The sequence below is a fragment of the Hevea brasiliensis genome, chromosome 8, assembly GCF_030052815.1.
Source record: "Hevea brasiliensis isolate MT/VB/25A 57/8 chromosome 8, ASM3005281v1, whole genome shotgun sequence".
NCBI lineage: Eukaryota > Viridiplantae > Streptophyta > Magnoliopsida > Malpighiales > Euphorbiaceae > Hevea > Hevea brasiliensis.
Window position 1 is genome coordinate 12,715,204 of NC_079500.1, and position 26,321 is coordinate 12,741,524.

General features: G+C 34.1%; 4 protein-coding genes and 1 pseudogene across 8 annotated transcripts; 4 read left to right on the forward strand and 1 right to left on the reverse strand.

The window, feature by feature from the left end:
• Positions 1-153: 153 nt before the first annotated feature.
• LOC110644649 (receptor-like protein kinase 7) lies at positions 154-4,215 on the forward strand. 2 transcript variants are annotated; one of them, XM_058151333.1, is made up of 3 exons: positions 154-2,905; positions 3,068-3,508; positions 4,077-4,215. In XM_058151333.1, exons 1-2 carry the CDS (start codon positions 331-333, stop codon positions 3,457-3,459), a joined length of 2,967 nt encoding a protein of 988 aa, XP_058007316.1. In that variant the 5' UTR covers positions 154-330; the 3' UTR covers positions 3,460-3,508; positions 4,077-4,215. The 2 variants fall into 2 exon arrangements, with proteins under 2 accessions (XP_058007316.1, XP_058007315.1); XM_058151332.1 differs by lacking the exon at positions 4,077-4,215 and having other exon boundaries at positions 3,068-3,675.
• On the forward strand, positions 4,084-5,967 carry LOC110644650 (ABC transporter I family member 17). The gene is made up of 4 exons (XM_021797537.2): positions 4,084-4,221; positions 4,312-4,647; positions 5,210-5,397; positions 5,543-5,967. Exons 1-4 carry the CDS (start codon positions 4,146-4,148, stop codon positions 5,795-5,797), a joined length of 855 nt encoding a protein of 284 aa, XP_021653229.1. The 5' UTR covers positions 4,084-4,145; the 3' UTR covers positions 5,798-5,967.
• A 48-nt stretch (positions 5,968-6,015) lies between these two features.
• On the reverse strand, positions 6,016-9,387 carry LOC110644651 (uncharacterized). 4 transcript variants are annotated; one of them, XM_058151336.1, is made up of 10 exons: positions 9,109-9,387; positions 8,798-8,862; positions 8,649-8,710; positions 7,637-8,554; positions 7,469-7,544; positions 7,265-7,375; positions 7,059-7,184; positions 6,871-6,963; positions 6,566-6,771; positions 6,016-6,485 (listed from the first exon to the last, which is right to left on the reverse strand). In XM_058151336.1, the coding sequence occupies exons 1-10, from the start codon at positions 9,257-9,259 to the stop codon at positions 6,221-6,223; spliced, it is 2,073 nt and encodes a 690-aa protein (XP_058007319.1). In that variant the 5' UTR covers positions 9,260-9,387; the 3' UTR covers positions 6,016-6,220. The 4 variants fall into 4 exon arrangements, with proteins under 4 accessions (XP_058007319.1, XP_058007317.1, XP_058007318.1 ...); XM_058151334.1 differs by having other exon boundaries at positions 7,637-8,557; positions 9,109-9,385; XM_058151335.1 differs by having other exon boundaries at positions 6,566-6,768; positions 7,637-8,557; positions 9,109-9,383.
• A 1,313-nt stretch (positions 9,388-10,700) lies between these two features.
• Positions 10,701-12,247, forward strand: LOC110644637 (uncharacterized; annotated as a pseudogene).
• Positions 12,248-16,188: 3,941 nt separating this feature from the next.
• Positions 16,189-16,941, forward strand: LOC110644647 (squalene monooxygenase SE1-like). Its single transcript, XM_058150679.1, has 3 exons — positions 16,189-16,401; positions 16,509-16,620; positions 16,763-16,941. The coding sequence occupies exons 1-3, from the start codon at positions 16,189-16,191 to the stop codon at positions 16,939-16,941; spliced, it is 504 nt and encodes a 167-aa protein (XP_058006662.1).
• The last annotated feature ends 9,380 nt before the right edge of the window (positions 16,942-26,321 follow it).

The following is a 26,321-nucleotide window of genomic DNA, read 5'->3' on the forward strand; positions in this document are numbered from 1 at the left end:
TATAATATTATTAATATATTTATTATTTTTAGAGTTTTTATTGTTAAAATATATTAAATTTAATTTTTAATATTTTTAATGCTCAACTTACCCTTACTTGAAAGGGGCCTCTCCAGGCGTAATTTTTCTTCTTTGTTGTGGTGTTCACATGATACGGTATGTCAAAGTGTGAACAAGCGGAACACAAAATTCAATCCAGCCTCGTGCGAAATATGTGACAGCCTACTAGCTCTTGCTTTTCCTCTAATCTCTTACTACAAAGTGTAACCTTCAAAAAAAAAAAAAAAAAAAAAATCTCCCCCTAAACCTCTCATAAGCCCCCCGGTCGGCATGTCGGTCCAAAAATATTTCCGGCAATTCCGGCAATGGCATTCTCAGGTATTTTGCTTTCTCAGTTTTCTCATGTTAGTTTCTCCAACCAAATCAGATGAGCTTCAAATGCTTCTGAACGTGAAGTCTGCCCTCAAGAATTCAAAAACTGATGTGTTCAGCTCATGGACACAAGAAAATTCTGTATGCAACTTCGCTGGAATTATTTGCTATGCTAATGGACTCGTTAAGGAAATCAATCTTCCCCAGCAACAACTCGAGGGTGTTCTTCCGTTTGAGTCAATCTGCGGTTTGCAATCGCTGGAGAAGATTTCCTTGGGATCAAATTCTCTTCATGGTGGCATCACTGAGGACTTGAAGAATTGCAGAAGCTTGCAGGTCTTGGATTTGGGTGGGAATTCGTTTTCTGGACAGGTTCCTGACTTGTCTAGTTTACGAGAATTGAGGTTCCTTAATTTAAATGGTAGTGGATTTTCAGGGTCATTTCCGTGGCATTCACTGGAAAATCTTACCAATCTTGAATTTTTAAGTCTTGGAGACAATCCATTTGATGCAACAAGTTCCTTCCCTGTTGAAGTTCTTAAGCTTAACAAGTTGTATTGGCTTTATCTCACTAACTGCAGCGTCAAAGGCCAGATTCCAGAGGGTATATCAAATCTTACTCTGCTCGAAAATCTTGAACTCTCTGATAATCAATTGTCTGGAGAAATCCCGGCAGGAATTGGAAAGCTCAGCAAGCTTTGGCAACTTGAGATTTACAACAATTCCTTGACAGGAAAACTTCCAGTAGGATTGAGCAATCTCACAAGCCTAGTAAATTTTGATGCTTCACATAATAAGCTTGAAGGTGATCTTGGAGAGTTGAAATCCTTGAAACAGCTTTCTTCTCTGCAACTTTTCGAAAACCAATTCTCCGGTGAGATTCCTGAGGAGTTTGGTGAACTGAAGTACCTTACAGCGTTCTCTCTTTACAGAAACAAGTTCACCGGTTCACTTCCTCAGAAGCTAGGCTCTTGGGCGGACTTCCTTTACATTGATGTTTCAGAGAATTTCTTGACAGGTCCTATACCTCCAGACATGTGCAAGAATGGGAAAATGTTTGATCTTCTTATCCTACAGAACAAGTTCACCGGCCAAATCCCAGATAGCTATGAGAATTGTAAGTCTCTGACTCGTTTACGTATGAACAACAATTCACTTTCAGGTACTGTCCCTGCAGGAATATGGGGTTTGCCGAACCTTGTTATCATTGATCTTAACATGAACCAATTTGAAGGTCCGGTGACACCAGATATTGGTAATGCAAATTCTCTGGCGTTGCTAATTCTATCTAACAATCAATTTTCTAGCGAGTTACCTGCTGCAATTTCAGATGCTTCTTCGTTAGTTTCAGTTAAGTTGAGTTCGAATAAATTTGTCGGCAGAATCCCAGACGCTATTGGTAAATTAAAGAAACTAGACGGTCTTTATTTGAATGGAAACCTTTTTTCTGGTACTATACCAGATTCATTAGGTTCATGTGTCTCTCTTACTGTTATAAACCTCTCTGACAATTCATTTTCTGGGGAAATCCCAGAGAGTCTTGGATCCCTTTATACTTTGAACTCTCTGAATTTATCCAACAACAAACTTTCTGGTCAAATTCCAGTTAGTTTATCATCTCTAAGGCTAAGCAATCTTGATCTGTCAGATAACCAGCTGGTTGGTCCCATACCTCAATCTTTATCCCTTGAGGTCTTTCATGAAGGCTTTGATGGAAACCCAGGTTTATGTAGCAACAATCTGAGGAATATCCAACCTTGTTCAGCCACTTCTCGCACTTCTGGTCACCGTCGCGTACTTCTTTCTTGTATTGCAGCCGGTCTGCTAGTTTTGGTCATTTTTTCTGGTTGTTTATTGTTTGTGAAGCTAAGACAAAACAATCTTGATCATCCACTAAAGCGGAGTCCTTGGGATATGAAGTCTTTTAGAGCACTAAATTTTAGTGAAAGAGACATCATTGATGCCATCAAGTCAGAGAATTTGATTGGCAAAGGAGGATCAGGAAACGTGTACAAACTTGTTCTTGGTAATGGAAATGAACTGGCTGTGAAGCACATTTGGACATCCAACAACAGTACTGATCAGAAAAGTTTCCGGAGCAGCTCAGCCATGCTGACTAAAAGGAATTTCAGATCAGCAGAATTTGATGCAGAAGTGGCAACATTGAGTGCCGTAAGGCATGTGAATGTGGTGAAGCTGTACTGTAGCATCACGAGTGAGGACAGCAATCTCCTGGTTTATGAGTATCTACCTAATGGAAGCTTGTGGGATCAGCTACATTCCTGTAACAAGATTAAGATGAGGTGGGAGTTGAGGTATGCAATTGCAGTAGGGGCTGCAAGGGGATTGGAGTACTTGCATCATGGGTTCGATAGGCCAGTGATTCACAGAGATGTGAAGTCGAGTAATATTTTGTTGGATAAGGAGTGGAAGCCTAGAATTGCTGATTTTGGACTTGCTAAGATTATGCAGGCTGCCGGTGGAGGAGATTCGAGTCATATCATTGCCGGCACTCTTGGTTACATGGCTCCTGGTAAAAATATTTCTCCTGTCATTTCTTTCTTCACTTTCTCCTGTTCTGTTTTACAATGTTTAAGCACATTCAACTAGATGAATCATCAAAATTGTCGGGTTTTTCAATTAATTTTTAGTAACTTCTTCATAACTTGATTGTTGTCTGCACTATGGAATGCAGAGTATGCATACACATGCAAGGTAAATGAGAAGAGCGATGTATACAGCTTTGGAGTAGTCCTAATGGAGTTGGTCACGGGCAAAAAGCCAATTGAATCAGAATTTGGAGAGAACAAGGACATAGTCAACTGGGTTTACAGAAAAATGACAAGCAAAGAGAGTTCACTAGATTTAGTGGACTCAAACATCTTAGACAACCTGAAGGAGGATGCCATTAAAGTTCTACGCATCGCCGTTCACTGCACAGCAAAAATCCCAGCTCTAAGACCATCAATGAGAATGGTAGTTCAAATGCTGGAACAGGCTGAACCTCATAAACTTACAGATGTAATTGCTGTTAAGAAAGAAGGTGGAAGTAGCCCAGATGATAAATTGAAGTGTAGCAGCATTTGAAGCTCAATTACTTGCCGGAATGAAGCTGTAATTTTTAGTATATAGAAAGGTATTGATATTATTATAGTTTATAGACCTTAGCTTGTGAAATTTACAGCAGGATTTCTGATTAGGATTTTAAGTAAAAGAAGCTTAAGTATCAGAAAGAACAAGGAGATGTATTATCTTAGATCTCAGCTTTTTGTATTGTAAATGTAATATATTTTCTCAACAAAAGGCAACAGGCTTAGCAATTACCTATTTAATAAGAATTTCATGCAAAAATTATTTGATTTTAATAATTTAAATTTAAAAATATTTATAAATAAAAAATTAATATTTAATATGATAAATTAATTTTATATATAAAAAAAATAATTTAAACCGAAAAGTACGAATTAATTTAGCAAAAAAATTTACAATTACTTTATTTAAACTTTCTGAAAGGTTCAAACTTTATTCCAAGAAGAAACCCCCCATGTTGGTGAGCTAATAATTTGGTTGAAAGTGAGGTTGCAGCAGAAAAGAATTGAATGATCTAAAAAATTTACTAAAATTTGGAGAAATGAAAATGATGTTATCTTCACACAAGAGAACTAGAAAATGGAAGAAGGAATTAAGTATCTTGATTCTTGAAGGTTCATGTGGTGACTGGTGCAGTGACAACCAGGGAAAGCTTTTCTGGCTTTTTCTTTCATAAAACAGCTATGACCTCTGTTTCTCCTCTAGCCATTGAAACTCCCATGGCTTTGGGTTCAATCTTCCAAGCTCAGGCCTCTCCGGGTACGCTTCTAATCGCCTTATCCTTTTTTCTTTCCTGCTTCTGATTCTAACCCTTCAAGACCCTGATTGCTGTGACTTTGATTGGGGTAGCTGATGATTCTCAAGAGCATTTATTGGCTGTGGGGGACATTGAAGCAGGTGGAGATGATCCTCAAACCAAGTTTCGGATACGCAATTTGACCAAGAAATCCGATGCCGGAGTTACTATTCTCGGCGGAGTCAACTTGGACATACCAAAGGGCGTCGTCGTTGGGATCATAGGCCCCAGCGGCAGCGGTAAATCCACGCTCTTGAGGTCGCTGAACCGCCTGTGGGAGCCACCGTCCGATGCCGTGTTTCTGGATGGCCGAGATATTCGGGATCTAGATGTTCTCAGCCTCCGCCGTAAGGTTGGAATGCTCTTCCAGATTCCGGCTCTGTTTGAAGGTTAACTTATTTTTTCTTTATTTTAATCAGTATAATGATTAGCTTTCAATGATAATTTTCTTCTCTTTATTCTTGTTCTAAATTAACATATTAGTGTTATGTTAATTATATCAGATATTAGTTGCTCTGGCTATACAGTTGCAGAGAAAAATCTTAGAGAAAATGAAGGAAAATGAGAGAAATGAAAGAAAGTGAAAAAGAAAATCATGAAGATGGAATTGAGAGAAAGAATTTGCTTGATATTCAAAAGATGCTCAAGATACTTCATTTAAAACTATCTATTTATCCAGCTGCTAACCACCCCTGCTTCTTTGATTAATATCTGCCATGACAAAGACACATTTCTTACCCTCTATCTATATACAAGCTTGAGCAATTAAGTAGAGTATTTTTTCACATTAATATATCTTCACTTTGGATATGCCATATATGACAAAGCATTAATGCTAAAGCTTGTACTTTAAGTGCTATTACAATGCTTTTAATATTTTGTTGGCAGTGCTTGTGCTTTGGTAAACGTATATGCTTAATAGTAATTGAATGTTGGTTTTCATCTCTTTAGGCACAGTCGCTGATAACATACGTTATGGACCACAATTGAGGGGGAAGAAACTTGCTGACCATGAGGTTCATAAGTTGCTTACCCTTGCCGATCTTGATTACTCGTTTCTGAAAAAGAATGGCAGTGAATTATCTGTAGGTCAAGCTCAAAGGGTTGCACTTGCTAGGACCCTAGCTAATGAACCAGAGGTAAACCCGCTTTGATGATATTGCAGTTTGTATTCCTTGGGACTATATTATGATATCACATTTGCATTTCTTAAAATGCTAGAATACGAACTTCTGTTGGATTAATATGTATCGTTCTTCTAATTATAATCCCACTTTTGAAAAGGTTTTGCTACTAGATGAGCCAACGAGTGCCTTGGATCCAATATCAACCCAAAACATAGAGGATGCTATTGTAAAACTGAAGAAGAGCCAGGGAATGACAATTGTGATGGTCTCTCACAGCATCAAACAGATCCAGAGAATTGCTGATGTGGTTTGCCTCCTTGTAAATGGAGAAGTTGTTGAAGTTTTAAAACCTGATGAACTCTCACAAGCCAAGCATCCCATGGCACAAAGGTTTCTTCAACTCAGTTCTTGAGCTTCGTTGTTGTTGTATGCTTTCTTCTTATCTTGATGTTTCTGTTTTACACAATTATCCTATACAGTTCTGTTTTAATAGTTACTGGTTACCGGCATACAGATGCCTTCATGAACTCAAGTCTTGAATTATTTATGAATTATTAATGTGACATGGGAGTTTTTCCCGCATTCTTTGTTGAATAAAATGAGTACTCATATTGCAAGAGCAATGAAGTATGAATAACGGCAAACCTCTCTTCTGTATACAAAGAATACAAATCATCATGAATGTTATAAACAATTGCGAGAAAAAATGGACTAAAGATTTTCTCTTGTGGCTTGATAAAAGAATTTCTAGACAACAACACAGAATTTGCTGGAAAGAAGATATAATTCAATGAATCAATTGAACACAACAGAGATATGGTACACTCTAACACGCTTAAGCTACTTTACTGGTGCAGCTCTTTGGCACGTGAATGGTATGAAAGTTTGGTTCCTTGGGAAGGGTTTTGAACCTTTTCCCCTGTAATGAGGGCCTGGAAGCACGATAAACAGAACCTTTGGCCGCCAGGGAAGCACCAGAAGAACCACTTTTGGTTGGCTTTGCAGCTTCCTTGGCATTTAAAATTGTTGGGGAGGTTTCCTTTATTGTGCCTAGTTGACCAGTTGTTATCATAATGGATTCCTTTCTACCTAATGCTGCCCTGCATAGAGCAGGCTCGCTAAATTTAGTACAAGGGATCATAAATACTTGATTTCGAACAAGGCAGGAGGACAAACTCACTCTTGAGGCCTCGTAAGTTGTCTCATGGATGGTGATTTGGTCCTTCTCAAGCTGTTTCCCAATTTTATACTTGATTTATCCTGGCTACATCCCTGCTTTGAAGCCACAAGCTTCCTCTGAGAGGAAATTGTATGCCTCTGCGGAGTTGTTGAAGATATTTTTCGCCCTGCTCTCTCTTTCAAAATCATCAACCTTGTTTCCTTCTGCTGCGCAAAGTAATAATTACCATTTGGAGGCTTTAGCCAATGCCTTTGTGTTATTGATGTCTAACAGTTATTTTCCCCTTCACAAAAAAAGATACTTACAGACTGATCCCTATGTGCTCTATTTGTTTCCTTTTTGATGCCTTCGTATGCGCTGAAGTGATTCTCAGTTTGCTCGAGGCACTTTTCATTTTTCTGTAATCATAAACAGAGTATCATTCTAGACTCTAGAGCTTTATCGAACCAAAAATAACAGCCAAAAGAGCTCTGCATTTTAGATTAAAACTCACTTGGGGTGCATTCTGATGTTTTTTCTGCGAGTTTCCTCCTGTTACCCTTGAGACTGGTGAGATTTCACTAGGAGGTGCAGGATAGAGTTTCTTTTCCAGATTTGTTTCCTTGAGAATTCCCCTTTCCTATAATAACTCAAATTCTATTAAAAAAAGGAAAAAGATCATTTCAAAAATAAAATAACATTAGAAAAAAATACACATACATCAGTTCTTAGCCTGAAAGGCTTTGGATTTGTAGGCTTCGGTTTTTTATGCTTCAGCCTTAGAGCAGTGGTGGAGCTTTCTTTAGATAGCTTACTTTTTGCTTCAGTGCTCTGTATCATTTTCAAGTGCAGAAAGAGATCAGCAACTGAAATGAATTGAGTATTTGAAAGCAGATGTATGTGATTATATATGAAGCTAGCTACCTTTTGACTGCCCTTCGGTATCTCATGCTTGCCATGAAATTCATGTTCTATATGAGTATTCTTTAGAACCAATTCTCTGCACACAGAAAGTTCATCAGTCAGTGATGGAAGAAAGCTTTAACATGAAGAACATCCTCAAAAAAGAAGAAAATGAAATGAGTTTCTAACCTGTTATCATCAGAGGCTGATGCATTCTCCTTATCATCATTCTCCATGACTTCATTATCATTTTCCTTGTCATGAGAAGTTGAAGTATGCCTTTTATCATCATCCTCAGAGCTCCTCCATTCAGAATTTGACAGGGATTTTGTATCACTGCTGGTGGCATCTGATGGAACTCCAACTTTATTCTCATCCATTGAAGGCTCTTCATTTACATTTCCTTCATCGCTCTTAGAAGTAGAGCATACTCCCTGTGAACCATTCTTCTTTTTCTTCTCAATCTCCTTATCACTGAAATCATTTTCATCCCTTTCATGAGGCACAGAATCATGGTACGCCAGTAAGTTCTTTTCCTTATTACTTTTCTTCACACATTTAGAAGATTTGGCTTCCAGGCCCTTGTGATTTTGAGAACATAGACCATCAAAAACTCTGCTTTTAACTTCTCTTCCTCTCAATTGTTTTTTAGCAGAATCTGGAGGCAATGGCCGATGATATCCCAACACTTGCTTCTTTGAAGTAGTGATCTCAAGGTTCTTCATCCCAGCACACAATGTCTTTACAGGTGTATTCAATTCTAATGAACTCTTTGTTCTCACCGACTTCTTAGGTGAATGAAAAATCAGTGTCTTCGCTACTACTCTATTCTTTGGCACTGCGATGGATGTTATTTTTGGGTTCTTAACACTCCGGAATGCATCTGGATTTGCTAGCTGCTTTTTGGTCCGTGGAGTAGTTAAAGCCTTGGCTATAGAAGAAGATTGCTTTGTCTTTGCATTTGGTGTTGCACTTTGCTTACAGAGGGGCTTCACTTTCACTTTAGGATCAACTATCCTTTTAGATATCGAAGAAATCAGGGCAATTCTTGATACTCTAGACCTCGAAGGTTTTGCAGGAACTGTCCGTGGACATTTCAGTTGGGTACTACTGCATAGAAATGGTGTTGGTATGTGCTCAGCTACAGCTATAAGAGAAGAAACACCTGAATTGTAGTCACTGAAAAGCTTTGTGAACTCACCCTGAATCCTTTCTATACAGTGCTTTTCGAAGACGTACATTGGGACTTCTTGCAGCCATGACCTGCAGGGTTCAATAGCTTAATACCCAATTCTAAATGATCTTTTAGAAAGCAATATTGAGAAGAGATATATAGAACTTGAAACTAACCCGAAGAACAAAATTTTTGTAGATTGCTTCAGAGTCCATTTCTTCTTCATGCTTTTGGTCACAACCTGGGATCACAATGAATGGAAGCATGGAAATCGAAAAGTTAGAATTTAAAGAACCGTGAAGCACAGGCTTCACTGGTTGAACTCCAAAACAATGGAAAGCAAACCCTCAAAACCCATCTTCCTTCCCTTTCTCTAACGCTATTCAACGACCAAAACAGAGCATATCGAAACTTCAAGCTAAATCCCAAAATTCAAACCAAAGAATAAGCGTAAACAAAAAAAAAAAAAACGAAATATTTAACTCACCGACTCGCAAGCAGAACCAGTAGCGATCATCGCCGGGGCGGTAGGGATCGGGTGCAGTGAGGTCGACAAACTTCGGGGCCTCGATCTTCTCGTAGAACTCGTCTCCATTCTCTCCTTCGCCGATGATATGCGAAGACTCAGATTTGTCCATTGCGAAGATAGAGAGGGAAGAGATTTTAGAGGAGGAGCGTGCAGATGGTATGTTGGTGGGATTGAATTTTGTTAATGTCGAGACACCCAAGAGATTTTAAAATTAGGCTTCACTGTAAGTAGCCGTTGAGAAAGGGTACGTTCGGACAAGATGGTCATACTAACGGATCTCAGGGTATTTTCGTAATTAAGTAATGAGAGTAGACTCAACGTTTAGGCCGGGCCGGATTTTTAATTTTGGTCCAAACCGGTCGGCAGGCTTGTTAGAATCTTATATTGGACTACGCCTGGCCCTTTTCTTTTCTTTAACAATGTTACAAGACTCCGACACGCCCGATGGGTTGACTTGATAACTCAGATATAAAATTATGCTGATTCGAATCAAATAAGAAATTGACCCAGAAAAAATTGAATGTTCTGATGATTGAACCGGTGATCCATTGATCCAATGATCTGAAAAATTTAAAATTAATTAAATTGAAAATTTTAGAAAAATCAATGGTATTGATTTTTTATATTTTACAAAATGATATTTTCTTAATATATAATTAATGTTAAATATTAACAAGATAATTATTCATTTATAAGAATATTTTTATTTTATTTATTAATTATAAATTTTGAGAATAAAAATATTTAAAATTTAAATATTTTTAATATTTTCATATAAAATTTAAAATATATATATATATAAAACTGATTAAATGTTGAAATATTATTAAAAATAAAATTTATTGACTAATCTTATTTAATTATATTAATAAGTGTATTGTTTAATTAATATATATTTAAATAATTTTTTAATGATTCATTGATTGGTTGAATCAGTGATCTATTAATCCGATTTTTCAGTCGGATTAAGTTCTAAGTCAAATTTAATTAAAAAAAAAAAGTTAATATTTTTAACTTTTGAATTTGCCATTCTCTAAGTAAATGTCATTTGTTGGCTTCCTCTATAATAGAAAAATTAAAATATACTTCATATAGAATTGGTAAATCTCATTGAACCCAATTATGAAATCAGGATAACAAATCATGACTAAGAAATGAGTAAGCTAATAAACTGCATCAACAAGCCTAAGATGCAAAATTGAATCGATAGAGTGCGATTCGTTATAAACAAGGAAATTTGTTGCAACTTTTATTGGCCAATTGTTCCCTGTGGGAATCATTTTCTCAACACTCAATGTGAAGTTGTCAACTGATTAATTCATAGTTAATTAAGCTCTGCATGGAACATGAACTATTTCTAAATTTCTTGCATGTTGGTTCATACCCTTCTCCAAGCCTACTTTTGGCAAGAGAAGTTACTTATGGCACCAGATAAGGATACAAAAATAAAACTAATTAATTATTTCCATGGATTCCAAATTGCTTCTCCTCACATCTTTAGGTAACTGAAATTGATTAAGCAGAAAGCCAGAATCTTAATTACTAAAACAGAAATTAATTGCAATATTTGGCTTTAAATCCATTTTAACTTAGCAATATATCCACCACTGAATGGCAGAATCAATGCATCTGCAACAATGCTCAAGTTCCTAATTTCCTGCCAGCCATTTTGGAGTACAGAGCCTAGTGTAGCCTCTCTAGAGTGCAAATTTGCACTCTAAGGCATCAATGATCATATACGACTCCCCTTCCATGGAAAGCAATTGCATATGCAAAAAAGAGTCAATTAAGCACATGTTCATGTTTTAAATATAATTTTATTCAGTTTAGATTAAATCACAAGCTTAAAAAGAATATTTGAAAAATGAAATCAGAAACCAGCAGCAGATGTATGTCTGCCTGGAGAATACTATATATAGCACCAGCAGAAGGCGAATTCTAGCATCGGTTGGCTTTGTTCCTTTTCTTGCTTCATCTATCACTAAACAAAAGTATGAAGATCTCACGCAGCATAAATTTCATTCTCGTCATTCTTCCAGCCTTCATTTCAGGTTTTATAAAAGCAAATGCAGCAGCAGAATATTTCTGGTGCAGCAACCCAAGAAGCCGATGCTATGGGAAGTATGTGAAGTGTCCGGACGAATGCCCCAGCACTTCCTCTGAAAACCTCAAGTCTAAAGTTTGCTGCGTCAACTGTGATAATCCACATTGCAAGCCTGAGTGCAAGCGTAAGATAACCAATTTCCTTTCTGAAATTTCTGTCTTCAGGTGGTAAAATGGCTGCAGAGTTTAGAATATTTAAGATTAAACATGTGTTTGATATTTTCAGGCCGCAAAGCAGATTGTAACACCCCATTATCTGCATGCTACGACCCTCGTTTCACTGTGGTGATGGTGTTGTTTTCTATTTTCACGGCAAGAGCAAAGAACATTTCAGTTTAGTATCAGATTCTAATCTCCAGATTAATGGACGCTTCATTGGCCACAGGCCCGCAGGCAGAACCCGGGACTTCACTTGGATTCAAGCCCTGGGAATCCTTTTTAACTCTTACACCTTCTCTCTTGAAGCCACAAAGGCAGCAACTTGGGATAGTGAAATTGACCATCTAAAGTTCACTTACAATGGGCAAGATTTAGCCATCCCTGAAGGTTCCCTTTCCATCTGGTACTCTCCAGAGAAAGATGTGAAAGTGGAGAGAGTATCAAGCAGAAACAGTGTTATAGTCACCCTGAAGGACACCGCAGAGATTGTAAAGAAGATGACAGAGTCCACAAGTACCAAGTTCCTGAGAATGACTGCTTTGTCCACTTGGAGGTTCAATTCAGGTTCTTTTACCTGTCTCCTAAGGTTGATGGAGTATTGGGAAGGACATACAGGCCTGATTTTGAGAACCCGGCAAAGCCTGGTGTGGCTATGCCAGTATTGGGAGGTGAAGAGAAGTATAGAACTCCATGTCTTCTCTCTGCAGCTTGCCAAACTTGCATCTTCTCTCTGAAAGGTGGCTCTGACCAAAAGCCTTCATCGGTGATGGATTATGGCACCCTAGACTGCACCCGTGGGGCTTCAGCAGGATATGGAATTGTTTGCAGGAAATAAGTGCTGAGAACGGTGGCTTGCCTATGCCAAGATTAAAAAATAATATCATATTCTGGAAAAGAACATTCTTATTGGTACATTTCTAAATCAATTAATTCGAATGTGTATTTCCGTTTCAGATTTGTCAAAGTAAAATAATAACAATAAAAGAAAAGTTAAAACAAAAATATTTAGTTCGAAATTTTCCTCTTCTTTTGAAATAAATCATATGCAATGGAAAAACTTAATTGAATTTCTACATAATCACTCAAATTTTTATCTAATTTCTTTTTTTTTTTAATGAATTCCTTTTCAAACTTAAAATAATTTAATTCTTTATCTATTATGTTTTGAAATATAATAATTAACAAAAAAAAATTAATATATTTAATTTCTTATAAATTTTTAGTTTCGAAATAAGCTATTTATCAGATTTTAGATTCAATTCTCCTTAGCAATGCTTAAAAAATTTTATTCGTATTGATGGGCAACGTCTCACTGAATTATTTTTTTATTCAATTATATTTGTATTTTGAAATTTAAAATTTTATAGTAACTCTCAACTCAATTCAATTCAACTAAGCTTTTATCCCAAAAATTTGGGGTCAGCTATATGGATTTCCTTTATCCACTCTAAACGATTTTGGGTTAAATCCTCAGAAATGTGTAATGCTCCTAGGTCATGTTATACTACTCTCCTCTAAGTCAATTTAGGTCTATTCCTTTTTTTCTTTCTATCCTCTAACCTAATGTGCTCTACTTGTCTAACTGGAGCTTCCGTATGTCTACGTTTCACATGACACCACTTCAATCTCCCTTGTCTCGATTTATCCTCAATTGGCACCACTCCTACCTTTTCTCTAATACTCTCATTACGGACTTTATCTAGTCTAGTATGGCTACTCATCCACCTTAACATTCTCATCTCTGCAATTCTTATCTTAAACGCATATGACTCCTTCAGTGCCCAACACTCACTACCATATAATATAGCCGGTTGTATAGCTGTACAGTAAAATTTTCCTTTCAACTTTTTGGGAATCTTGCGATTACATAAAACTCCTGTGGCAAGTCTCCACTTCAACCATCAGGCTTTAATCCTATGACTAACATCCTCCTCACATCCTCCATCTACTTGAAAGACTGAGCTGAGATATTTAAAGTGATTACTTTGGGGCAGTACCACTCTATCCAAACTAACTCCTTCCCTGTAACTAGTTTGGCCTTCACTGAACTTGCAATGCATGTATTCTGTCTTCGTTCTACTTAACTTAAAGCCATTCGACTCTAGATTATTTCTCCAAAGCTCTAACTTTCTATTGACTACTTCTGGCGTCTCATCTATCAAAACAATATCATCTGCAAACATCATGCACCAAGGAATACTCTCTTGTATATATTTCGTTAATTCATCTAAAACTAATGTAAAAAGGTAAGGGCTTATAGCTGATCCTTAGTGTAATCCAATTGAGATCGGAAAATCTCTTGTGTCCCCTCCCACTGTGTGCACAATAGTAGTTGCTCTTTTATACGTATCTTGTAACACTTGTATGTACCTAATAGATACCCTCTTTTGTTCTAACACATTCCATAAGACATCTCTTGGAATACTATCATAAGCTTTCTTCAAATCAATAAAAACCATGTGTAAATCTTTCTTCACATCTCTATATTTCTCCATCAAACTTCTAATGAGAAAAATCGCTTACATAGTTGAACGACCGGGCATGAAGCCAAATTGATTGAGAGAGATAGAAGTATCATGACGTAGTCGATACTCCACAACTCTCTCCCACAACTCCATAGTATGACTCATGAGTTTAATTCTCCTATAGTTTGAGCAACTCTGTATGTCTCCCTTATTTTTAAAAATAGGTACTAAAATACTTATCCTCCATTCATCAAGCATTTTCTTTGAGTTTAGAATCTTATTAAATAATTTAGTTAATCATGCCACTCTCATATCTTCTAAACACTTTCACACTTCAATTAGTATTCCATCGGGTCCACAGGCTTTATTTCTAAAGATCTAATCCTTCTAGTATAATTCACATTCTTTTCTATTGTTTTATAGTCTATATTCATGATATTACCATTTTGACTATTATTAAAGAGACCATTAAAATAATTTCTCCATCTTTCTTTAATGTTCTCATCTTTCACAAATATTTTTTCTTCTTTATCCTTAATGCACCTAACTTGATTGAGATCTTGACATTTCTTTTCTCTCCTCCTTGCTAATATATAAATATCTTTCTCCATTTCTTTAGTTCCAAGTTTCTCATATAACTTTTCAAAGGCCTGTGCTCTTACTTTACTAACTGCATTTTTTGCTTCTTTCTTTGCTATCTTGTATTGTTTATATGTCCAATTATTATCACATTTAGGTAATTTCTTATACAATTCCCTTTTTCTCTTCACTGCCTTTTGTACTTCCTCATTCCACCACCATCTCTCTTTTGAGGGTGGTCCATGTCCCTTAGACTTTTCAAATACTTTTCTAGCTACTTCTCTAATCTTTGATGCCATCTGTATCCACATATCATTGGCCTCCATATCCAGCTTCCAAGCTTCGGACTCGAGAAGCTTATTTTTGAACTTCACTTACTTTACTCCTTTGAACTCCCACCACTTTGTTCGAGCTACACTATTTCTTCTAGCCTTACTTGAATTGTTCCTAAACTTGACATCCAAAACTACTAACCGATATTGACTTGTTAAAACCTCTCCTGGAATAACCTTGCAATCCTTGCATAGAGCTTTATTTGTCTTCCTGGTTAAGAGGAAGTCAATTTGACTTCTATATTTCCCACTTTTAAAAGTCACTATAAAATTTTATAGTAACTCAATGTAATTAAATTTTTTAATATTTAAAATAAAGAATTTAGCTTTTTTTAGTTTAAAATAAAAAGTTATTTTCAAAGAAATGTAAATAAAATTTTATTTAAAAAAAGAATTGCCAAATTGGAAAATGATTTATTCCCGGTTCTCACAATTTTCCTACCACCCAAACAAAAATTTACCGACTCCTTTGCCGACCTCAAAATAGTTTTTTAAGCGATTCACAGTCGAAAGCCAAGCGCTAATAAGTTCTCAGAACAAAACAGTCAGAATTGGAAGTTTCAAACCGCTATATTGCTCAGCATTGCAAGCCAATGTCTGCGGCCGGTAGGGCTGCCGCCATTGGCGCCGTATGTGGAGACCATTGGTTGCTGGTAACTTATTCTTAAAATCAAAATCTCGAAAATTGATTCTAAAACACAGATTACCTGTAAACAAAACACAACAGAAATATTCAAAATTTTCTCCTTCTTCTGTTTCCTTCTTTGTCACGTATGGAGTAACCAATCCCATCAAAACCTTAAACTTCTCAACTGCGTTAGGGATGACAAATTCGACTGTCGTTGAAGCTGAACGGTGCTTTTCTTCAAATTCAGAGTAATAGTGAAGTGGGTTTTATTTTTCTTCTTTAAGTTATGGTGTGTTTAAAGGGAAGAGAGACAATGTTAGATTCTTGGATTAGAGAAAGAAAAGTGAATATAATGGTAAATTCTTGGAACAGATACAAGAAAAGGGAATATAATGGTAAATTCTTCACAAGTTTGAGTTCAAGCAATCATGAGAAGATATTGCCAAAGAAATACTCTTGAAACTGAATAGGCTTTGCGTTACTCATTCTACAGGTTCAAGTCAATAGTCTTGAAAACATCTTTAACTTTACTTGGAATACTTTTATGTATCTGTCCACATCCCACATTACAAAATTTACTTCATCACTTGGTCAAATTAGTCTCAAGCTATTCTTTGAATAACTAAACTATATAAAGGAACGCAAAAATCAGTTTCCCACACAAGTTGCAAATTCAAGCACTACAAATTCACCACCACCAAAACAGAGAAGAGAAAAAAAAAATCCCATCTTCTCTGCAATATTAGTTTTGGTAATGGAATCTCAATTCGTAATGGGAGGCATCATGGCTTTTTTGTTGGGATTTCTACTGTTTTATAGATCAGCAGTAAAGAGAAAAACGACCATTTCAAGGGAGGTTGCGAGAGCTGAAGCATTGTTGAGCCCTGAAAAAGGTGTAAAGCAGGCAGAGAAAGCCAAAAATCCAGATATAATTATTGTTGGAGCTGGTGTGGCTGGTTCTGCTCTTGCTTATACTCTTGGCAAGGTGACTCTCTCTTTCCATATTAGTTTGTGCGTCTGTGAATGCAAGCTTACTCTTTCATCTGCAGGGGACAAATTATTGACATAATTGTTTCCTTCTCTCAATTGCAGGATGGAAGAAGAGTACATGTGATTGAAAGAGACTTGGCTGAGCCTGATAGAATTGTTGGAGAACTCCTGCAACCAGGTGGCTACCTCAAACTAATTGAGTTGGGCCTTCAAGGTAAGCAAGAATAAGCTACAAAGTCACTTTTTTTTTTTGTGAAGGTGCTACAAAGTCCCTTTATAGTTTTAACTTGAAAATTTTAATGCTGCACACCAAAGTTGTCATTTCTAATTCTTAGGCTGTATATGTGTGGATGTAGATTGTGTAGAAGATACTGATGCTCAGCAAGTATTTGGATATGCTCTGTACAAGGGTGGGAGAAGTACTAAACTTTCCTATCCGCTGGAAAACCTTGAATCATATGTGTCTGGAAGAAGCTTTCATAATGGACGTTTCATTCAAAGGATGCGAGAAAAAGCTTCTTCCCTACCCAAGTAATTTTCCTTTCCTTTCCTTTCCCGTACCACCCAAAAATAATTACTCTACTTGGTGGTCCAACACGTATATATTGTTGGAAGGCCATGTCCTCTTTCTTTCAATAGCTAATACAAAATCTATTTGCTAATTTTTCCTTTACAGTGTAAGATTGGAAGAAGGAACAGTAACATCCCTACTTGAAGTAAAAGGAACAATCAAGGGTGTGCAATACAAGACAAAAACTGGTCAAGAACTTACAGCATGTGCTCCACTAACAATAGTGTGTGATGGTTGTTTTTCAAACTTGCGACGTTCTCTTTGCAACCCCAAGGTCAAGATTATGTTGTTCAAATCGAACTTGGTTGTCCATTTTTTCGCCGTGGCTATCTATGGTGTTGGACGTTTGATATTTCCTCTACCTTCGGTTAAGCGCTTGTGGATGGGAGCTAGAATGATCTTTGTATGTATAGCTAACATTTAAAATTTTTGCTTAAATAAAGTCAGTGTGAAGTTTTTATTTGCTTGACATCCTTCTTCTTCTTCCTATAGGTTGCATGGAGGATAATTTTTCCAATAATAAGGGCTGAAGGTGCTCAGCAGATGTTCTTTCCTAGAGCCGTGCCAGCCTACTGCAGATCTCTAGCTGTTTGAAAGCAAGAAACTGAAGAAGCAAAAGCAATGAAACTTGGCAGCATTGAATTTCTTTTAACTAAGTGAATAGACTAACAATTTGTTGGTGAAAGGATCAGCAATGTTAAATTTTGTATTGGATTGGATTATTAACAGAATTTTTTTTTAGTTTGAGACTGGGAATTTATTATAAATATTTGATGTTTGATTGCTCATATATATATATTGACATTGTATGGTGTATCTAAAGTATATTGAAAAACATATGCATAAAATGGGTTTTAGCTTCTGTTTTTCGAATTGACATGGTCTTATGGTCTTGTGCCGTTTATCTGTTCGGTTATTGGCAGAGAGCCAAAATAGTACCAAAACAATAAAAGCAGTTCGATTCAGTATAGTTTGGTTTCAACAATGTCAGTTTTTTCCGATTTTGATTCTTTTTGGTTCAATACCAAGGTTCGATTTAGAGAAACAAGAATCATACTCACACTCTAGTATCGATCAATTTATATGTCCATTGCATTCAGCCATAAGTACATGGCTGGGGATTAAAATTGTCTTAGTATATATAGCTAAATACACTTCTAACATTCACTAAAATTGGCCATTGTAACTAATATTGTAACACACCAATTTTTGAAGAGATATAAATATAGTTTTCATTTAATGGACACCTGGCAGCCTCTTTTGTCTTGAAACGGGTCACGTGAGCTGATTTCTCCAGCAGCAATTATAAAAAATAAATAAATAACTAACTCAACTCAACTTAACTCAACTAAACCTTTATCTCAAAAATTTGAGGTTGGCTATATGGATTCGCTTTCTCCACTCTAAATGATTTTGGGTTAAATCCTCAGAAATGTGTAATGCTTCTAGGTCATATTGTACTACTCTCCTCCAAGTTAATTTAGTTCTATCCCTTTTTTTATTTCTATCCTCTAACCTAATGTGCTCTACTTGTCTAACTAGAGCCTCCGTATGTCTACGCTTCACATGACCAAACCACCTCAATCTCCTTTCTCTCAACTTATCTTCAATTAGCACCACTTTCTCTAATACTCTCATTACGGACTTTATCTAGTCTAATATGGCCACTCATCCACCTTAACATTCTCATCTCTGCAACTCTTATCTTAGATGCATACGACTCTTTCAGTGACCAACACTCACTACCATATAACATAGCCGGTCGTATGGCTGTACGGTAAAATTTTCTTTTCAACTTATTGGGAATCTTACGATCACATAAAACTCCCGTGGCACGTCTCCACTTCAACCATCCGGCTTTAATTCTATGACTAACATCCTCCTCACATCCCCCATCTACTTGAAGGACTGAGCTTAGATATTTAAAGTAATTACTTTGGGACAGTACCACTCCATTCAAACTAACTCCTTCCTTATCACCAGTTTGGCCTTCACTTAACTTGCAATGCATGTATTCTGTCTTCGTTCTACTTAACTTAAAACCCTTTGACTCTAGAGCACTTCTCCAAAGCTCTAGCTTTCTATTGACTCCTTCTCGTGTCTCATCTATCAGAACAATATCATCCGCAAACATCATGCACCAAGGAATACTCTCTTGTATATATTTCGTCAATTCATCTAAAACTAATGTAAAAAGGTAAAGGCTTATGACTGATCTTTGATGTAATCCAATTGAGATCGGAAAATCTCTTGTGTCCCCTCCCACCGTGCGCACAATAGTAGTTGCTCCTTCATACATATCTTTCAACACTTGTATGTACCTAATAGATACCCTCTTTTGTTCTAACACATTCCATAAGACATCTCTTGGGACACTATCATAAGTCTTCTCCAAATCAATAAAAACCATGTGTAGATTTTTCTTCACATCTCTATATTTCTCCATCAAGTTTCTAATGAGAAAAATCGCTTCCATAGTTAAATGACCGGGCATGAAACCAAATTGATTGAGAGAGATAGAAGTATCATGACGTAGTCGATGCTCCACAACTTTCTCCCACAACTTCATAGTATGGCTCATGAGTTTAATTCCCCTATAGTTTGAGCAACTATGTATGTCTCCCTTATTTTTAAAAATAGGTACTAAGATACTCTTCCTCCATTCATCAGGCATTTTCTTTGAGTTTAGAATCTTATTAAATAATTTAGTTAACCATGCCACTCCCATATCTCCCAAACACTTCCACACTTTAATTGGTATTTCATCGGGTCCACAGGTTTTACCCACTTTCATTCTCTTAAGTGCTTCCTTTACTTCTAAAGATCTAATCCTTCTAGTATAATTCACATTCTTTTCTATTATTCTATAATCTATATTCACGCTATTACCATTTTGACTATTATTAAAGAGATCATTAAAATAATTTCTCCATCTTTTTTTAATGTCCTCATCTTTCACCAACACTTTTCCTTTTTTATCCTTAATGCACCTAACTTGATTGAGATCTTGATATTTCCTTTCTCTCCTCCTTGCTAATCTATAAATATCTTTCTCCTCTTCTTTAGTTCCAAGTTTCTTATATAACTTTTAAAAGGCCTGTGCTCTTGCTTGACTAACTGCCTTTTTTGCCTCTTTCTTTGCTATCTTGTACTGTTCATATGCCTCATTATTATCACATTTAGGTAATTTCTTATACCATTCCCTTTTTCTCTTCACTGCCTTTTGTACTTCCTCATTCCACCACCATCTCCCTTTTGAGGGTGGTCCATGTTCTTTAGACTCTCCAAGTACTTTTCTAGCTACTTCTCTAATCTTTGATGCCATCTGTATCCACATATCATTGGCCTCCATATCCAGCTTTCATACTTCGGACTGGAGAAGCTCATTTTTGAACTTCACTTGCTTTACTCCTTTGAACTCCCACCACTTTTTTCGAGCTACACTATTTCTTCTGACCTTACTTGAATTGTTCCTAAACTTGACATCCAAGACCACCAACCGATGTTGACTTGTTAAAGCCTCTCCTGGAATGACCTTGCAATCCTTGCATAGAGCTCTATTTGTCTTCCTGATTAAGAGGAAGTCGATTTGGCTGCTATGTTGCCCACTTTTAAAAGTCACTAAATGTGACTCTCTTTTTATAAAGTAGGTATTTGATAGTATTAGGTTGTATGCCATAGCAAAATCCATGATGCTTTTTTCCTCCTTATTTCGACTTCCAAAACCAAAACCTCCATGAACATTCTCATAACCTTGTTTATCACTTCCTACATGTCCATTCAAATCTTTACCAATGAAAATATTCTCTTCATTTGATAAATAATAAATAAAAAATAAAAGAAATAGCAAAAAAGTGAGGAAGAATCAAGAAGAAGGGAAAGAGAAGAAAGGAAAGGAAAAGAAGTAAGAAAGAAGGAGAAGAAGAAGGAAGGAAGGAAGGGAAGATTGCTGGAGTTTTTGGGGTTTCTCTAGCAAGATAGAAAGGGAAACGAGAGAGTGACCTGAAATATAAGAGATTAAAAAGATAAATGGAGAAAAGAGATTAGGAGCTAGCAGGATTTCAACAAGGGCAGTAACTTTTTCATTCTTCCAAGAGAAGATTTTGAGAATGTGCTTTTAATTGGATGAAAAGGTGACATTTGTGAGTTGGAATCCTACAATACTAAGTGAGTAGATAAATATTTAATACTGATAATTTTTATTAAATGTATATTTATGTATATTATTTTTCTTTGTGTAAAAATGGAAATGGATAATGGTAATTATGTGTTTATTAATTAAATAAAATGATAATTGGAAACACAAATAAATGGCCAAATATACTTAATGTATGTACCAAATTGATAGCACCTTCATAATGGATGACTTATTTTCAACTCAGCTTAAATTTATACTGTCTTTGAGACAACGCTTAATATATATATAGCATTTGGGCGTGTATCAGATGGTAGCCCTTTGGGGATAGCTCCGCACATATGTATGACCAATATTTTTATTAATTTTGGGCCGATGGGGTCATTATAGAGCCCAAGATGCTAGCATTAGTCTCAAGCTGCCAAAATTTATTATATGCGCCTAAGATATTAGCTCCACCTATAGGAAGCATATTGCGAATGTATGAGGATCTTGCAGATTTTCTGATATTTAAGCATATTTATTCTAGAAATATTTTTACAGCATAAATTTTATTTTAGTTCAGTAATGTGATTTGATTTAAAATATATATGTATTTAGCTAAATTATTATAGCATAATAGATTGGTATTATTAAATGTCAAAACCTTATATGTTCCTCTTTTATTATTTATTTATCTGCTCACTAAGTAATTTTACTCATCCCTCCCATCTCAGTTATGCTATTTTACCTCAGTTATGTTGGTTCATAAGGATAGCAACGGGTCGAATTTTTGCGGCTATCCGATTCGATTGAATTCTAATAGAACGAGTTTATGTATTATATAATTGGGTTTGGGACATATTTAAATGTAAAAAATAATACCCATAACAGATTCGGTTCTGGTTCGGGTTTTACATGTTGGGTATCTATTATCCGAACTCGTTTATATAAATACTTAATTAAATATATACATATTTTATAATAATATTTATAAGTATTTATATATTTTATTTTATATAAAATGAAATTTAAATATTTTATGAAATTATTAAAATTTTAAAATATAAATTATTAATCAAAATATTTTTATGCAAAATATTAATTAAAATATATAAAATTAAGCGGGTTTAAGTTTTTTTTCAGGCAATAATAATTGGATTTAGGACGGATTCAGGTAGTTGAGAATAAATTTTAATTGGGTTCGGGTAAGGTGATTTTCACAGGTACCCTACCCGTTGTCACCCCACTAGTTGTCACCCCTATTAGTTGATTATCAGTTTGAGGTTTTAGAGCTCCTATTAGCTAGACTCCACAGTCCTAGAAAGCAAAGAAAAAAATCATATACTACATCGGTTATTCCATGTAAGATAGTCTATATAGAATAGCAATCCATTAGTTAACTAACATGTATACATGATGGGTTCCAAAAAATTATAACCACCAAGTAGTTATTTTTTTTTTTTTAATTTCAATAACTGCATTTGTTTACTTGTCAATCTCCTATTGCTCTGCCACTCCATGTAAGGTCGTGACATGGTATCAACATTTCACTGTATAATCTCTCAAAGCAAAGAAATGATGATTTTCAATAGGGATAAGGGTGTTACAAGTATTGTGGAACATGAACTAATTAGAAATTTCTTGCATGTTTTTCATACCCTTCACCAAGCCTACTTTTGCCTAGAGAAGTTACTTATGGATTCAAATATGGATACAAAAATAAACTAATTAATCATTTCCCTGGTCTACATTGATTCTAAACTGCTCCTCCTCACATCTTTAATTAAGGCCTCAGAAACTCAAATTGATTAAGCATAAAGCCAGAATCTTGATTACTGTAAAAGAAATTAATTGCATTAATTTGGCTTGAAATCCATATTAGCTTAGCAATATATCCACTGCCATATTATCCTCACTGAATGGCAGAATCAATGCATCTGCAATAATGTTCAAGTTCCTAATTTCCTGCCAGCCATTTTGGAGTGCAAAGCCTGGGCATCAGTAAGTTAATCACCTCTGACTCCCCTTCCATAGAACCAATTGCATATGCAAAAAAGAGTCCGTTAAGCACATGTTCATGCTTCAAATATAATTTTCCCAAAGTTTAGATTAAGTCACAAGCATAAAAGAAAAAATGTTTGAAAAATAAAAGCAGAAACCAGTACAGATGTATGTCTGCCTGGAGAAAACTTCATATGGCACCAGCAGAAGGCGAATTTTGGCATCAGTTGGCCTTGTTCCTTTTCTTGTTTCATCTAGTTAAGCGAATGAGGATTGGAACTAGAATGATCTCTGTATGTATAGCTAGCCACTGTAATTTTTCTTAAATAAACTCAGTATGAAGTTTTTACTTGCTTGACATTCTTCTTCTTATTCTAATAGGTTGTATTAGGGATAATTTTTCCAATAATAAAGGCTGAAGGTGCTCAACAGATGTTCTTTCCTAGAACCATGCCAGCATATTGCAGTCCTCTAGCTATTTGAAAGCAAGAAACCGAAGAAGCAAAAGCAATGAAACTTGGCAGCATTGAATTTCTTTTAATTATGTGAATAAACTAACATTAGCAATGTTAAATTTTGTATCGGAATATTAACAGAATTTTTTTTAGTTCTCTGGACTAGGAATTTATTTGTTGATTCTTGTACTTGCTTCTCTACTTAGTAATAAACTTGCGGTCCATTTTTGTCACTATCCGTGTGTGCGTGTATTCTATTTATGAAAAAAAGAAATTGTAACGTTTTCTGCATTTTGTGGCCAATGCAAAATTTTTTGATAAAAAAAAATCTTTACTATTTTTAGAATAAAATTAAATTGACCCTTAAAAGATTACCCTGTGTTCAACTAGACCCATGAATTAGTCCACAAGTTTTATTTTTGGATTAAATTAACCTAATTATATAATAGAATTAATGAAGTATTATTATCTTCTATTTTTCTAATATTTTAAATTTGAGATAAACTTTAAAATTAATAGAATTATCAATGAAATTAAAGTTTGGGAGAAATTTGTTATAAATTGAAAATGAAAGAATATAGTTGTAATTTTAATCAAACTTGATGATTTATTTCTAACATTTTTTGGTATTAATTATTTAATAATAGAATAATAATTTTGAATTTTTTAAAATATTAATTGAAATTAATTTATTTTATTAATATGTTAAATTGAATTATTTTTTTATTTGATTATTTTTATACAATAAAATGTATATAAATTTTTTTATTATGTTATATAATTTTAATACACTATAACAAAAAAGTTATAACAACATACCATATATGCTATTAAAAATTTTAAACATATTGTTTATAAGAATTATTAGCAAGTATATAATGATGTCCATAAATCCATAACCTAAAGTTTTTAATAACACTTATATATTAATTTATAGTATATTACACATAATATTATATATATTATTTATTACATTATATGCTGTCTTGATATCGAATACATTACTTGATATTATTTATTACTTTAACATCATTCATAAAATGATATTAAAAAAGTGTTGTTAAAGCTTATATTTGTGGTAGTGATATGTTATTATTTTTTTATATGGATAAATTTATTATTGTAAAAATGTTAATCTAAATATTTCTTTATTGTAAATAATCAAATATTATTATTTGAAATTTTAATTAACCATTAAAATTATTTTTTAAAAATATGTCAATATTAAAATTAACTAAATTTATTTTAATAACTATCTATAAAATAGATATAATTATTAATTACAATAAAGGATTATTATTAATTTATAATATTTATTTCATAATATACCAGTTAAACTCCGATTTAATTTCTATTGAATCTTAAACTTTTAATTCCCCTACTTCCATCGATTCTATGATCAAGCTGAGTTTAAAAAACTTGTGAATTACTCTCTCTCTCTCTCTCTCTCTCTCTATCTCTCTCTATATATATATATATATATAAAGCAAATAAGTATTCTCAAGAGACTGGCATATGACCTTTTTTTCATAGCATTGTCACATGTCATTCTCTTTCAGGTATTAACACATGGCGTTCCTTTTATACGTTAGCTATAATTTATTTAATGCTTACCCTCTTAATACTAAAATAAGTAGTGATTATTATAAGGTAAGTTACAATAACTAACATGTATTTATATATTCATATTTATTATTATTACATATATTTATATCTATATTATATATAAATAGATTTTAATTATTTCTATTATATATTTTTATTAAAAAGTATGAGAGATAAAAAATAATAAAAATAAAATATGAAATAATTAATAAGGGCTAACACGTGACATTCTCTTTCATACTATTGTCATATGACATTTTTTTTCAGGTATTACCATGTGGCATTTATATTATATGTTAGTTATAATTTATTTAATAGTTACATTTTAATATTGTAATAAGCAGTCATTATTATGAAGTAACTTATAATATATTAACACATATTAATTATATATATTTATACTTATTACATTTATTTATATCTATATTATATATCAATAGATTTTATGTATTTTTATTATGAAATTTTTATTAAATTATTTGAGAGTTAAAAAGTAATAAAAATAAAATATAAAAAAATTTAAGATATTAAATTATTTTTATATATCAAAATTAATATATATATATATATATATATATATATATATATATATATATATATATATATAAATTAAAACTATTAATAATCATGTCCATTAGTACAGGCAATTCCCTAATTACATAATTATCGGTAAGTTTTCTTAACGTTTAATTTAGTGAATACTTTTTCTCAATTCACTTTTCCATTAATCAACTATTAAAGAGGCAATTAAAAATTAAAATCTATATGAAATTATTTTTCCAAGGAAAAATTTGTAAAATTTTTTAAAGAATTCTTTTACAAATAATTTTCCCTAATTTTCTTATCCTAATTTTCCAAAAGAAAATTAAAGAAAAATTATCAATGTATAACATTTTTTAAAATTTCATATTCATTTTTAATTTTTAACTGCTTTTTTAGTAATTAATTAATAAAAAATAGATAAAAGGATTAAATAATTTATTGAGTCAAATGTTAAAGATCAATTGATTCAATTTTCAAATAATAGGACCTTAAATCAACAATTAGAAAAGAAAATAAAGTAATAAACCCTATTAATTGAGTCGCCAAATTAACTAGTTTTGTTTTTTATATATAGTTTCGTTTTTTTAAAAAAATCCACCAAAAAATTTAAAAAAAAGCAAATA